Here is a 15,007-nt window from a genome sequence, read left to right on the forward strand (position 1 = left end):
GTCAAGCCAATGGGAATCCAGAGTGGGGAATAGAAAGGCGGTACCTTCGAATAAATTTGCTTATTAGGAAGAGCTACTTGAAGCTACTTCACGTGACAGTTTCTCCAGGGAGAGGCTGACACGTGGACGAGAGAGACTGGCGGTTAGAGCGTGACAGGCACGTGTCCTGCGCCTTGAGACCCAACCCCCAGGGCTAGGGTCACTAGGTCCGCGCGTGCGCAGAAGTCTCGCTGCTTCCCGCGCTTTCCTCGTGGATTGAGCTTTCCTGAGAAGCGGAGGCTTCAGGTACTGGCAGGGAAGGAGGAGCCGCCCCTTGTAGGAAGGGACTCACCTCTCCCTCATCCCTGAGGGGCGGGGATGTGCTCCGTATCTGGACTGGCTGCCTTTACCTGAGTGTGTGATTTCTGAAGTCGCATATTTCCTTTTCCTTTGCAAAAAAGCTCGGGGAAAGCACATACCTGTGGTGTGAAAGTGTGTGAGGCAGGAAGGAGAAGGGAGAGGGGAAGAAGCGGCTGCTGTGACTCAGCGCGAGAAGCAGCGCGGCGGCCGCGGCAGGAGCAAGAAAAAAGAAAAGAGAAGACGGCAGGAGGTGTGTGGGGGGATGGGGAGAGGGAATTGGAGTGAGGGGGGTTCAGGTAACTCGGGGATAAACTCTGAAGTTCTGGAAAGGGCCTCCTGTCGGTCTCGAGGGTTACAAGGCGATCTGAGGCCCAGGAGTTTAGCAGCAACAACTCTGGAATTGAGAGGGTGAGAGTCCCAGAGCAGGATTTTTCATCCAAGCATAAGAGTTCAGAGGCCACCTTAGCACTTTAACAATCGTGTCCACTTTGCCTCTGAGCTTCTCTTGCCTCCTTAGTGAGGGCTCGGGGTGATAGGTGGGTGTCAGTAATGTCAGTGAAGGCTGTAAGCAGGGGCTGCTGTATAACATGTTCGTTTGCTGGTTTTGCTCTCTGATGTTTTGCTTTGACTTGCCCCACTCATTTCAGACTATTTTGGTTACTGATAACTATTCTTCCTAGACCTTTGACCTTTTTGGAGAGCATCCCTGACAGAGAAAGCTGTTGGTCCTTTATTAGTCTCTGGGTTGGACTATTTGTCATACTAGCCATATCTACTGTTCAGATATGTACCAGATCTAAGTCAGGGAGACTTTTTCTAGGTTTCTTTGGAAGAAAGAAGAGGATTTAATGGCACTATTGCAGTTACCCTTCATTTGGTTTTCCTGCTGCAAGTTTCTTCCTAGGCAATCATTCCTTCACTCACATCCCAAGTTGACTTTTGTAAAGTATTGGTCCACCCATGTCACATTTCCTAGTTAATTAAATCCAGTAAGTTTCTGTCAGCAATCTTCAAGATTACATATAAAGGCCCCTGTTTGGTATTTAAAGCTCTTCACAACTAGTCCCTTCCAGTCTTATTAAGCTTTATTCCTTTCGTTCCTTTCTTCAATCCATCCATATTTATCTGATTACTTTTCTTGCTATGGGATATACCACCTTCCATATTTGTCTTTGCACCATTTTTCTCAAATGGCTCAATTATGCCTTGTTCTTATTTCAGTCTCTTATTTCCTTGGCTTCTTCAGAAGGCCTTTTCCAAATCCTCTAGTTGCAAAAGTATTTTTATCTTCCATTTGATGCTATCTATTTGTATGTATTTACATAGCTTCCTATTTAGAATTTGAGCTTCTTGAGAGCAGAAATTGCTTTTATCTTAACTTTGAATCCCCAGTGCTTAGCACAGTTCTTTGAACATACTAAGCACTTAATAAATGCTTTTTGACTGGAAAGAACTTGAGCTTTGAAATGGTGTCCCCTTTGCCTTCTTCAGACTCATCACTATGCCTGTGATGCGCTCCTCTTCTCTGTGCCATGGCTTCTCTTCCAGTTCTGGATCATCTCCATGGCAGAATGGGAGGCCAGCTAGTCAGAGGTTTTCATCTGCTTCATCTACCTCTTCTGCCAGTGTTTCCTGGGCTGAAGAGAGGATTTCAATTTTGGTTTCAGATGTTGGGTGAGTAGGGCTGAGAAGTAATTATATAGCCCTGTGTGTATTCTGCCATTTTGTGGTATCTATGAGGGTAAGAGCCTAAGTCTCCTTTGGTATTTAGCAAAGTGCTTTGCATGTTGCAAGTGCTTGACAAGTTATTAAATGAATAAATTCCTCTTATTTTCCCAAATTAATTATTCTCTTATTGCATCAAAGATTATATAATTGTTTAAGAATGGTATAAAACCTATCCAGGTTCAGAACAATATCTAACTCAATTTAGATTGATGTTAATAAAGGAAATGCTTTGTAGCATAGAAAATTTTTGATCTTCCATTATTCACTCAACAGAGATATAGTGACTACCTGCTACTTGTAGGATGTAAATGATTGAGCTGCTCCTTTTTCTTAAGAGTTCACAGTCTACTAGCATAAGACTGGGTAAAATGTGATAATGATTTTTTTTCTTCTAACAGATAATTCTGTTATCTTTTCTGCATTTAATTGTACATACAAGATAGAAACAGAATAAGTTAAAGATAATCTCAAAGGGAAGACACTAACATTAAGAGGGGTGGTAAAGGCTTTTTTTGGAAGGTGGTATTTTAGATGAGAACTGAAGGGAACCAAAAGACAGAAATAAAGGAGTGTATTTCAATAATAGAGGAAAGGAAGAGTAACCTTTGTGTCTTAGTGCCTAACAATATTCAGCATTTAGTGGGTACTAGGGCCACTTCAACCATATCCCTTTCTCTGAGTCTTTATCTTTCCAAACACATGAATAATCCAACTTTTAAAAATATATGTTCTTATCTCACCCCAATAACTCTCAAAGACAAGATTTCTTAATCTTTTTTTGAGTCATGGATACCTTTGGAAATCTGATGAAGCCTATCTTCCTCTTCAGGGGATGTTTTTAATGCATGAAATAAAATACATAGGAATACAAAGAAAATACAATTGTCAAAGTATTTTTGAAAAAACAAAGTCACAGACCACAAGTCTTTGAATCCCTGTTCTAAGATTATGTTATTTATAGATATAGATATAGATAGCTAATCTACACTGGTGCATGAGATTACATACTGGGAGTTTTTACTTCAACTCTACAATGAAGAAGTTAAAGGTCTAGGTGCACATCATTCTTCCTCCAAATCCTCATGGAATTTATTTTATTGGCCACATCTTAATTATCTTCTTTGGAAGATTTTTTTATTAGTTCACTTACTATTGCTTTTGGGGGAACATAACTAGTAGTGATATTTTAAACTAACCATGTTGAATTAGGCCTTTAATATGTATCATATTTTAAGGAGTACAATTTAATTTTCAGAATACTGAAATTCTGCTCATGAGCAATAGCCATCTTTTATTCCTTGACATCTTTTCTCATGTTCCTGAGGTTAGCCATTTCTATAGGCAGGATAATTTCCTATGCCAGCTTAAACAATTGCATGTGTTCCAAAGGATCTTTAGGAAAGGATTGTATTCAACAACTTTTTTACTTTTTCATTCTTGGGTCCTATGCTTTCAATCATGGGATAGCTCTAACATATATACCTCTGGCTACAGTAAACATAATTCTCCTTTCCTTAGAAAAGATAGTTAGCTCTAGAGGGCAGATGTTTTTTCGTTAGGGAGGGAAAGATTAGGGATAGAGAACTAAAACTCAACCATTTTTTCCTTCTAATAGAATGAGTGTAAGAATTGGCATGAGACATTATAACTAAGGGGAATCATGCTCTCCCATAGGGATAGTGACGGAGACTTTGAGGATGTCTGGAAGCAGCAGATGAAGAAGAGGGTGGCCAGAAAACAACCCAAGACCACCCCAGTGAGTCCTAGTTTTTTTTGTGCTTTGATTTGGAAAATGGGAATGGGCAAAATGGGATGTGGTTGCTGGAAAGAATTCCTAAAAAGATATTGAATGAGAAATAACAGGTTTGGGAATAATGGAGAAGAGAAATAAAGCTAAAGAAATAGAATAAGGAGTAGGGCTAGGAATAAGAATAAGAATATGAAGGGATAGGAATAAGATTTAGGGGCACTGGACATTGGGTGAAAAGCAGTGATTGTTTTTGATCCAATTCCAAATGAGTTAACATGTAAATCAGCATGATAAGGGAGTGCTAGCCAAGCAGTCAGGACATTAAATTCAGCCACTATTTAGGCATGTGGTTTCATTTCTCCAGACCTCAGTTCTCTCATTTTTCTCATAAAATGAGAAATTTGGACTAGATTATTTCTCAGGGACTTTTCATCTTAAAATTTTGTGAAATCAATTTAAAATGAATTGTGTCTTTAATAACTTTTTAAGAACTTTAAGCTAATAGCCAAAATACTTTCCCTTTGGTTTGTAATTTCATGTGCTAGTAGATGGGGTAAGAGGAGAACGAAAATTGGAGTTATATTTTGTTCTTTTTTTCTAATTCAAAGCCCTTTTTTTTTTAATTGATAAAATTTTATTTTGATACAAAAGATGCTTCTCAACCAACTCCTATGAAATTCATCCTTTAAAACTGTTAGTCAAAATTTTCTAATAGTGATTTGAACCTACAGTACATTTTATTCTTGTTAACCGAAGGAACATGTACTGTAACTTGAATAATTTGGTACAAGCATCATCCGTTTGACCTGATTAGTGTTGGGTTTATTTTCAAAATTTTTGTTATTGTTCTTTTGGATCTGTGTTCTTTACTCTATCACTTCAGGCAAATGTTCTTGTGATTTTCGGAATTCTTTGTATCTCTTATTCTTTATAGCAGATTAATATTCCACTACATTTGGTTTGTTTAGCCATTTCTTAGTCATTGGACACATGTAACTTTTACCATTTTGTGGCTCATAGGAGCATTAATTGTAATATTTCTGTACATAGGGATCATACATGAGATTCCATTCTCATACCCTTTCTCTGCACTTCCCCAGGTGGCCAAGCATCCAAGGAAGGGGTCCCAAAAAGAGTATGATGGCCATAGGAATCTGAAACCCTCTTCTAATGATCTCTTAGAAGCTGTGAAGACTGCTAAGAGTGCCATGCAGGTAAAGGCACAGTTCCTGATCTCTTTAATTTGTTATTGGCTTATTCTCTGCATGATGGGAAGATAAAGCCAGGTGTCTACAGCCTGGGGTTGGTTTAGATATCTTAATGAGCCTAAACTGAGATAGGAAAGATTGATATTGGACTTTAGGGAAAACTTTAAAACATTAAGGAAAATGGAAGCTTGGGAAGTGAGGGTGGAGTGTTACCTTTCTGGAGATAGGATAGGTGAAGCTCTGTAACTATGGACTGAGAAAGGAATGAGTTACAGTATGTCAAGGAAAGAACTTGGGTGTGAGGTACATGTTTGGATTTTATCCTTGTCACCTCTCAGTTCCATTTTTTTCTTTCCTGACATTCCTACTTTAGATTGTGGTGGATGACTGGCTGGAGAGCTACAAGCAGGACCAAGCTGCAGGATTTCTAGAGCTCATTAACTTTTTCATTGGGGCTTGTGGGTGCAAAGGTAAGGAAACTCCTTACCTTTGATATTGGTACAAAGGGAAGAGAAGAGGTGCAAAAGGGAACAGCCTTAGTGTATGTCCTGTTGGCCTTTTGTCAATGCTAGTACAAATTAGGTGACTTCTATATGAGAAGCTGGCTCAGGTCTCAGATGTAAAGAAGATTCTAGAAAAAGAATCAGCATATCTCCACAGGAGAAGACACAGTAAAGATGAAAAAGGTAAATGTTGGGAGGACTGGCCATTACTACCCTATGAATTGGCCTGTTTTGGAAAACAACATGAGAAGATAGTAGAATAATCACCAAACTGACCAGACATTTACTTTTAAGTAATGTAGATAGAGGGAAATGTCACCTAGAAGAGCTAATATTTACATAGCACTTTAATATTTGCAGAGCACTTTTATTTTATGTATGCTATCTTATTTGATCCTCAGTCCTGTGGGGCAGCTTTACAATTCACTTTACAATTGAAGAAACTAAAGACAAAAGGTTGTGATTTGATTAGCTTCACATAGTAAAGAGTGTAAGGCAAGATTTGAACTCAAGATCTAACTCATTCTAAGTCTTGGGGTAGTAAAAAATTGAAAGCAGTGGGAATTCATCTATTGGGAAAAGACTGAATAAATTGTTAAAATATTTAAGATAACAGTTTTATAACAAACTATATATTTATGAAAAATTCCAAGAAAATTTGGTAATATTTATATGAGCAGATTCAGGGTGAAATAAGCAGAACCTGGAAAATAATTTATAAATAACTACAAGAATGTTTAAAAAAAAAACAGCAATAACCATAATTAGTACTAGTGGATTAATTCAGAGGATTAATGATAAAGCCTCTTCCTCCTCCTTTGATGAGAGATGATAGAGAATTTTTCTTTTTTCTTTTAAAAAGCAAGTGCAAAGTCAGCACCCAGGGAAGAAGAAAACTCAGTGACATAATGTGCTTTAGGTAAAAGAATAAAAGAGACCTGGGTTCTATATACCAGCTCTTTCTTCTTCCCCTCTTAAATTTCCTTATCTGTCCAATGAAGGGATTGTACTAAACAACATCTCGGCTCACTTAAAATCACAGTAGTAGCAGTACTACTATATGTATTTACATAAAAAATATTCTGTACTTCATCCCTGCAGCAAGCATAGTGGTACCTTGTTTGTCTTGCTATCACTTAGGAGCTATGAGATTGGGCAAGTCTCTGGTTCCTCATCTATGTTATGAAGATGGATAGTGCTTCTGCTATCACAGAATTGTTGTGAAGCTTAAACAAAATACGTTTAAAATGTTTGTAAATTTTAGAATACTAGATAAATATAAAGTTCTTGTTTACTTCATTGCTTGATGTAATGGAAAATAGCTAAATTACTCTTATCTCCAATTCATTAAAATCTGAATTCCTCTGTCCTTCAGGTGTAGTAACCCATGAGATGTTCAAGACTCTGCAAAATTCAGAGATCATCCAACATCTTACAGAGAAGTTTGATGAGGTGGGAAGATTAGGAAATTGGTAGTTCCATATATCTATCTTTTTTCTTTTTTTTTTTTTTTCAATTGAAAAACTCTTATCCTTTTCTTATAGTATGGCTTTCAAGCCTGAGAGTTCCTGAATGAAATCTCAAGACTTTCTTCGAGGGTAAAGTGTAGGAATAGAGGAAAACAGAATGGGGAAAGAAGAAAACAGGCATGAATAAAGTCTTGTGGAATAATAGAGAGGCACAGACTTTGGTCATAAGGGGCTCCTTCTACTTAATGATTTTTCCCACTGAAATGTTATTTCTTTTGGTAGGATTCTGTAAAATACCCACTGGCAGCACCAGGTCCAACTTGGAAGAAGTTCCGAAGCAGCTTCTGTGAGTTTGTGAATGCACTGGTGTGTCAGTGTCAGTACAGCTTTCTCTATGATGATTTCCTCATGGATACCCTCATTTCTCTACTCACTGGACTGTCTGATTCTCAGATCCGTGCTTTCCGTCATACCAGCACACTGGCTGGTAAGTATATAGTTAATGAAGTGGGGGAAAATTTTTTTTCTCAGTAACCAGGCAGCCTGGTCACTAATCCTAGATCTTTCTAGTAGAATCCTAGTTCTTTAGTCCAAAAGTTTGCTTCTTTGGTACCAAAATTATCCCATTTAGCTTACTTTTAGAATGTCACAATTAGCTGGATTAGTGGTAGGCACTCTTTCCTAATAGGAACAGTATGAGAATCTGTAACTTTCCCAAATTTTGTTTAATTAAATGTAAAGATGATATGTTATGGGGAATAGTATATTGAATATCGTCAAAACCTCCTGACCCAGGGGACTATTAGCTCATCTTCAGGTTTCAGATAAGCAAAGTAATTTTTTAATGTAGTAGAAAGAATATTGGGTATGCTTTAAGAATACATGCGTGTAAGGCAAAAAGTGTTATTATATAACCTGTTAGACTAGAACTGGAGCCAGATCTATCTTCTTTAATTAGATTAGGGATAATCTATGACAGGATTTCCAATCTTTGTAAATTTAATTTTGTGCTTCTTATGTTGAATTATTTTACCTTTTCCCCTTAGGTGCTTTCCCCTGAGGTCAAGTTCTTTTTGATAAACCTCATCTTTTTCTTGGATTTATACATTAAGGAAAGAAAAAGCTTAACCATGACTAGGCCAGGAAAACTGACAAATATTCCAGTCAGGTTAAGATTAGTTAATGGAAGTAGTTCAGAGAGAGGGACTGCCATGGTAACAATACTTAGGCATAGGTCCATTTTTGAATTAAAGAGAATCTCAAAAGGATTAGATTCAAAGTAGGACTATTGAGTGCTTGCTCTACCCCTTCCCATCAACTTTGTATCTGGGTTTTTCTAACATAATTCTCTCTTCCATTTCTTACTCCTTTGTGACATCCTTTTTTCCTTTGTACATCTATTTTTTCTGATCCTTTTTGTTTTATTTTTACTCTCCTCCTCTCCCCACTTTCGTTATAGCCATGAAATTAATGACTGGCTTAGTAAGAGTTGCCCTTCACCTGAATCTTCAAAAGGATAACAATCAACGACAGTATGAGGCAGAGCGCAGTAAAGGTCTGGGCCACAGATCCCCTGAACGTCTAGAGAGCCTGTTGGAGAAACGCAAGGAGGTGAGGATGTAATGTACACCTTTTGCTACTTCCAACTCTTTTAATGGTCTATTTTATTTAAAAAATTTTTTCATTTGTTTTTTTCTGGTCTATTATTATGGCGAATTACTGGACACAATTTCACTTTCCCACGCCATAATTGTAATTGGCCCTTACAGACTTGTAAGAAGTCATTATACAATAAGTAGAGGTCTCCATGTTTTCTAATGGACATTAAAAATGATTCCATACTTTGACAGAATTCATTTTAATTTTCATGTCTGTCATCAAAAGTATATGTGTATTATAGTTGAAACATCTAATGCTTAATGTTTGTGTGACATGTAGGAGAGTCTAGGGCTACTAGTTGATGCAATGGGTTGAACAATGGGCCTGGAAAACTCATTTTTCTGAGGTAGAATCTGGTCTCAGACACTTCCTAGCTTTGTGACCCTGGATAAATCACTTACCTGTTTGCTACAGTTTCCTCATGTGCAAAATAAACTGGAGAAGGAAATGGTGAACCATTCATAGTTTTTTCTGAGAAAACACCAAATGAGGTCATAAAGAGTTGGACATGATTAAAAGTATTGAACAAGTCCCCAACACCAAGTGAATTAGGAACCAAATCGCTGAGAAGATGTGGAAAGTTGAGAATTAGTAAGAAGACAGTATTATCAGTTTGAGGTCCTAATGAAATCTGAATGTTTCCTGATATCTAAAAATGTATCTATACAGTAGAACACACTTAGATTTTCTCTTTCTTCTGAGAAAACATTACATTTTCCCTTTATTTCAGAATCTAGTATCACATTTCACATGTTTGACAAGACTTTCCTTCTATGTATCTGTTAAAACAGGATTTGTCTGATAGGATCTTTTTCATGATGAGAGATGTTCCATGATGAAATCTCCAAACAAGGAGCCTTCTTACCTGTTCTGTTTTTTCCTGGCCCTCTCCAAGTTGTCAGAATATCAGTAATAGCTGTATTGTATTTTCTTTGCACTGATAGATCAAATCTTGGAAATCTCTCTTTAATATTTTATTTTTCCCCAGTTACATATAGAAAAGAATTTTTAACATTCATTTTTAAAACTTTTGAGCTCCAGATCCTCTAACTTCCTCCCTCCCCGCCCCACCTCATTGATATTGGTTGTATACATGCATAGTCATGCAAAACATTTCCATAATAATCATGTTGTAAAAGAAAACATGGACCAGGGAAAAAACTCTTCAAGAAAAATAAAATAAAATAAAAAGTATGCTTCAATCTGTATTCAGACATCAATTCTGAGGATTGATGGTCTTTTTCCTTTGGTCCTTCAGAGCTGTCTTAAATCATTGTATTGCTAAATCCTTCATAGCTGATCATCTTGAAATATTGCTGTTGCTTTGTTCACAATATATTTCACTTTGCATCAGCTCATGGAAGTCTTTCCAGAAAGTTTTTTTTGAGAGTATCCTGCTCATCATTTCTTTCTTTTAATTCAATATCCTCATTTTATTTTATTTTGTTATTTTAGTAGTATTTTATTTTTCCCAATACATATAAAGATAATTTTCAACATTCACCTTTACAAAATCTTATGTTCCATATTTTTCTTCTCTCCTCCCCCCTTCTGCCTTCACAACACAGCAAGAAGTCTGCTATAAGTTAAACATGTGTATTTCTTTTAAATATATTTCCATATTTGTCACAACTAAATACATCAAAAGGGGAAAAAACAAGGGAAAGGAAAAAACCAAGCAAACCAAAAAATAGCAACAACAAAAAAATGAAAATACTATGCTTTGTCCAGGTTCAGTCTCTATAGTTCTTTCTTTGGATGTGGATGGTACTTTACATCACATGCTTATTGGAGTTACCTTAAGTCACTGCATTGTTGAGAAGAGCCAAGTCCATCATAGTTGATTATCACATAAAATTCTTGTTACTGTGTACATGTTTTCTTTGTTCTATTCACTTCACTCATTATCAGTTCATCTAAGTCTTTCCAAGCTTTTCTGAAATCAGCCTGCTCATCATTTATAGAACAACAATATTCCTTTACTTTCATATACCATAACTTATTCAGCTATTCCCCAACAGATGGGTATTCATCCACTCAATTTTCAGTTCCTTGCTGCTACAATCAGTTTTGCACAAGTGAGTCCTCTTTTATGATCTTTTTGGGATACAGATCCAGTAATGACATTGCTGGATCAAAGGGTATGCATAATTTTATATCCCTTCCAAATTGCTCTCCAGGATGGTTGGATCAGTTCATAACTCCACCAACAATGTATTTGTGTCCCATTTTCCCTATATCTCCTCCATTTATCATCATCTTTTTCTGTTAAGACAGCCAGTCTGAGAGATGTGAACACTCTTACCTTTAAGCAACTGCCAGGACTTATTGCCAAAGTCATAAAAAGTTTGATATTAGTGCAAGTGGTAGGAATTCCCATACTGTGAATTCCTTAAATTGGCACAATCCTTTGCATAATAGTCTATAAATTAATTTGTTTTGTCCTTAATAATTTTCATTTTTCTAGAAATAGTTTTTAATCTCCACAACTAAGAAAATGTTACTTTTTTTCTTAATTTTAGTTTAAAAAATAGCTTTCATGATAAATGTGGAACTATATATAGAAGAATTGCATATGTTTAATATATATTGGATTGTTTGCTGTGTAGGAGGAGAGAGGTGGGAGAAGGGAGGGAGAAAAATTTGGAACAATGTCAAATTTTCAAAAAAAAATTCTTCCACAAAGCATTGTGATTTTGAGTTTATCAATCATAACTGATAACAATTGGTCCCACTTCTGGATTCTTCATTCCATTATGGTCATCTTTCCCTCTTAAACCAGACCTTAAAACAGGTTTACCCTGTTTGTTCCTGGTGCTATATGACCATGGAAAAATTATTTAGCTTTATCAAATTTCAGTTTCTTCATCAGTAGAGAATACCTACCTATTTCCCAGGTTTGTTGTGAAGATAAAACATTTTACAAGTCACTCAAGACTTAAAAGCTTTGGATTATACCTAGAGGATCATATAATCAAACTTTTAGATCTAGAACGGACCTTAAGGATCATTTTATAAATAATGAAACTAAGGAACAAAGGAGAACTTTCATACAGTCAACAAATATCTGAGGCAGGATTTAAACATAGATCTTCCTGGCTCCCAGTACAGTATTTTACAGATTCCTTCCTCTGTTTATATTAAGGACTAAAGTCCTGTTTGATTTATTATATCTTTCACATTTGTTTCTTCTTGCTTTTTATTCCTACTTAGAAGAATTTTATTCCTACTTTTTGCTTCCTTAAAAACAACTTGTAGCTACATGGCCTGGAGTCAGAAAGACCTGAGCTCAAAACCAGCCTCAGACACTTCTTAGCTGTATCACCCTGGGCAAAATCATTTAACCTTTGATTGCCTGACAAAATAAATCCTGGATCAGGAAATAGCAAACCATTCTAGTATCTTTGACAAGAAAACTCAAATGAGGTCACAAAGGGTTGAAACAACAACAATTATAAGGATTGAAACAACAAAAATATAATCCAGGGCTTCATCAAACTTAGTCCTGGACTGTTATAATACTACTAATTGGCTTCTTCCCTCTACTTTCTTGCCTCTTTGATTTTCATAAAATGCTGCTCTATTTTCATTATACTTCCATCTAGAATCCTTCCATGCTTCTCCATTTGTCTAAAGAATAAGAGTTCAAAATCCTTTACCTGACATCAAGGTTCTCCATAAATCTTTTTCAAATCTCCTTTTCTAACTTTATCTCCCATAAATGCCTACCTTGTACTTTTTACTTCAGGGGGAAAAAAAAAATCCCTTTTCACACCATACCTGTGCATTCATGTCTTGGTACTTCTTACTCTGTACCACTCTTGGGGAATTCATCTTTCCTCTCCTCCAGCAGTCATCTAAACTTCCTTTAAAGTTCAATTCAAATCCTTCTGTAAGACATTTTTTTACCACTCTAGTCTATAGTGGCTTTTCTTCCTTTCTATCCATATAGCAGTTATAGCATTCTTTTTGCCTATGATATATACTATCATGTCACAGTTTATCTTATGTACATGTTTACTATTCTCAGCTGGATTGTTAGCCCAATGAGAGTAGAAACCATGCCTCAAAAATCTTTAAAAACTTCCACAAATAGTATTTATTATAACTGTCCACAGATAAAGTCCAAAATATGGATCAGAGATTTAATATCATAGTTACTGTTTGAGATAGCATTACACATTTGAGAAGCTTAACATCATCCCCTCATCAGATTATTTACTATACTTAACATGAAATGATGATGGTAAAATGAGAGGATTTGGGGTATTTGGGGAATAGGGCTAGCTTTGGGGTTCTGTGGCTTCTTATTCTACTGGAGGACCAGAGTAAATGACCTGTATAATTATTGTTGCCTGCCACCTTTTCCAACTCACTCTCTCCTCCCCCTTAATCTCTCCATGTGTCATGTCTCAGCTCCAGGAACACCAAGAGGAGATAGAGGGAATGATGAATGCCATCTTCAGGGGTGTTTTTGTACACCGATACAGGTGAGGCAAAGGACTCTCCTCAAATGATGTACCTGTTCAGTAGGAATATTAGGTGAGGGCTGTTTTTTTGTGGAATGGGATGTGTCTTGCAGGATAGAGAGAAGGTGGTTGTACCCTTTTATTTCTCTTGGTTCCAGGGATGTCCTCCCTGAGATTCGTGCCATCTGCATGGAAGAGATTGGGACATGGATGCAAAGTTACAGCACATCTTTCCTCACTGACAGCTACCTCAAGTACATTGGCTGGACCTTGCATGATAAGGTGGATTCAAATCTCTTCTGTTTTCCCTTTTCTTCTAGTCCCAGTTCAGCCTGAAGACTTCTGAAGTGATTCCCACTAGATGTATGCCTTGGTTCCCTTCTAGGGTGATAGGAAGTTATATAATCTTTTATGGATTCTCCCAGGCCTTTTTTAAGAGAATCCCCTGGTCAGAATGGGTAATTTTCACAAGATGGGGAAATAAAAAATATCTCTTAAGAAAATATTGAAGAGTTCAGCCACCTTTTCTTCCTTTTGGGTTCTTATAGCAAAGGGAAGTTCGTCTAAAGTGTCTGAAGGCTCTCCAAGGCTTATATAATAATCGGGACTTCATTTCCTGTCTGGAACTTTTTACCAGCCGATTCAAGGTTAGACTTGGATAATGGTGGGAAGGTCCTTCCTTCTTTTCAACTTATTTCCCATTTATTATCCTACTGAAATTCTAATCTTATCATTCCCATTGCTCCTACACCTCAGCCCATTCAGAATAATTTTCCATTTGCTTTTCATAGGATCCTTTAAGATTTAAGAGAGCATGATGGAAAGAATGGAAAAGATTGGGGGTATTTGGTACTCTGGGATTAGGAGAATGAAAAAAGTTTGTGGGTTATGTTCTCCTGATAGGATCGAATGGTTTCCATGGTAATGGACCGAGAATATGATGTAGCTGTGGAGTCCATCAAGTTACTGACCTTAATCCTGAAGTGAGTTCTGATATGTGGGAGGGGGATTATGTGACTGTGTTGATCACCTTGTGCCTTTCTAGTGATGGCTGCCTTTCCAAAGTCTTCACACCTCTTCCCTACCTCTAGGTAGGCTGGGCCTTCCTTATGTGCTGATAGATCTTCACAGAAGGAGATCACCTATCTTCATCCTCTTCCTCTTCTTCTCCTTCTTCCTGCATATCCTTCATTTTGAAATTTCTTGTGAGTTTTATCTTTCATTCCTCGTGATTCAGTTTTAGGTCTTCTTCTAGATGATAGCCATCTTGTTTCTGTAAGGTACTTGGGATTTTTTGACACTTTTTTCCCCTGATTTCTTGGCAGGAACATGGAGGGAGTACTGACAGACACTGATTGTGAGAGCATCTACCCTGTGGTGTATGCCTCCAACCGAGCTTTGGCCTCTGCTGCAGGGGAATTTCTGTACTGGAAGTGCGTTACAGATTCACTCTCACCTTGCTTGCCTCTTGTATCATTTACCACAAATTCCCTCCCTCTCCCAAATACCTTTTGCTGTTTATTTCCCAGTTGTCCCCATGTCCTCTAGGTCTCCCTTTTCCCTTGTCTTTCCTCTTCACTCCTTTCTCCCCCTCAAATTTATTTTGCTTATCATTTTCTCCAGACTTTTCTTTCCTGAGAGTGAAGTAGGAATGGCAAGTGGAAGAGAACAGCATCACAGTCCTCGAAGAAATTTCTTCTATCTCTTGCTAGCTTTCTCCATGGAGAGTGAGGTAACTACACAGAGGATAGTGAGGATATTAATGTATTTTGAATGGATGGGAATGGTGGTAAGGAGTGGATCACAGGAAGAAAAGAAACTCTTGTATTATGTATCTTTGGATTTTGGGAGCCTGTGAGAATGGGAGCAGTAGGCACTGATG

At 37.2% G+C, this 15,007-nt stretch overlaps 1 protein-coding gene across 16 annotated transcripts in view; it reads left to right on the forward strand.

Annotated features, from left to right (window-relative positions):
* The window catches only part of STAG3 (STAG3 cohesin complex component), a 34,295-nt gene that overhangs the window by 2,619 nt on the left and 16,669 nt on the right, over positions 1–15,007 (forward strand). For 9 of the 16 annotated variants that reach the window (XM_074311582.1, XM_074311587.1, XM_074311586.1 and 6 more), the window contains exons 1-14: positions 295–589; positions 1,831–2,013; positions 3,742–3,823; positions 4,918–5,031; positions 5,399–5,495; positions 6,904–6,980; positions 7,280–7,484; positions 8,457–8,608; positions 13,073–13,146; positions 13,284–13,407; positions 13,674–13,772; positions 14,029–14,108; positions 14,451–14,558; positions 14,749–14,857. In XM_074311582.1, coding sequence (XP_074167683.1) covers positions 1,841–2,013; positions 3,742–3,823; positions 4,918–5,031; positions 5,399–5,495; positions 6,904–6,980; positions 7,280–7,484; positions 8,457–8,608; positions 13,073–13,146; positions 13,284–13,407; positions 13,674–13,772; positions 14,029–14,108; positions 14,451–14,558; positions 14,749–14,857 — 1,494 coding nt within the window. In that variant the 5' untranslated portion in view covers positions 295–589; positions 1,831–1,840. Of the gene's footprint in view, positions 1–35; positions 590–1,830; positions 2,014–3,741; positions 3,824–4,917; positions 5,032–5,398; positions 5,496–6,903; positions 6,981–7,279; positions 7,485–8,456; positions 8,609–13,072; positions 13,147–13,283; positions 13,408–13,673; positions 13,773–14,028; positions 14,109–14,450; positions 14,559–14,748; positions 14,858–15,007 lie in introns of those variants that run through there. The other 7 variants (XM_074311583.1, XM_074311580.1, XM_074311594.1 and 4 more) reach the window with 5 other exon arrangements.

This window comes from Sminthopsis crassicaudata, chromosome 4, assembly GCF_048593235.1.
Source record: "Sminthopsis crassicaudata isolate SCR6 chromosome 4, ASM4859323v1, whole genome shotgun sequence".
Classification (NCBI taxonomy): Eukaryota; Metazoa; Chordata; class Mammalia; order Dasyuromorphia; family Dasyuridae; genus Sminthopsis; species Sminthopsis crassicaudata.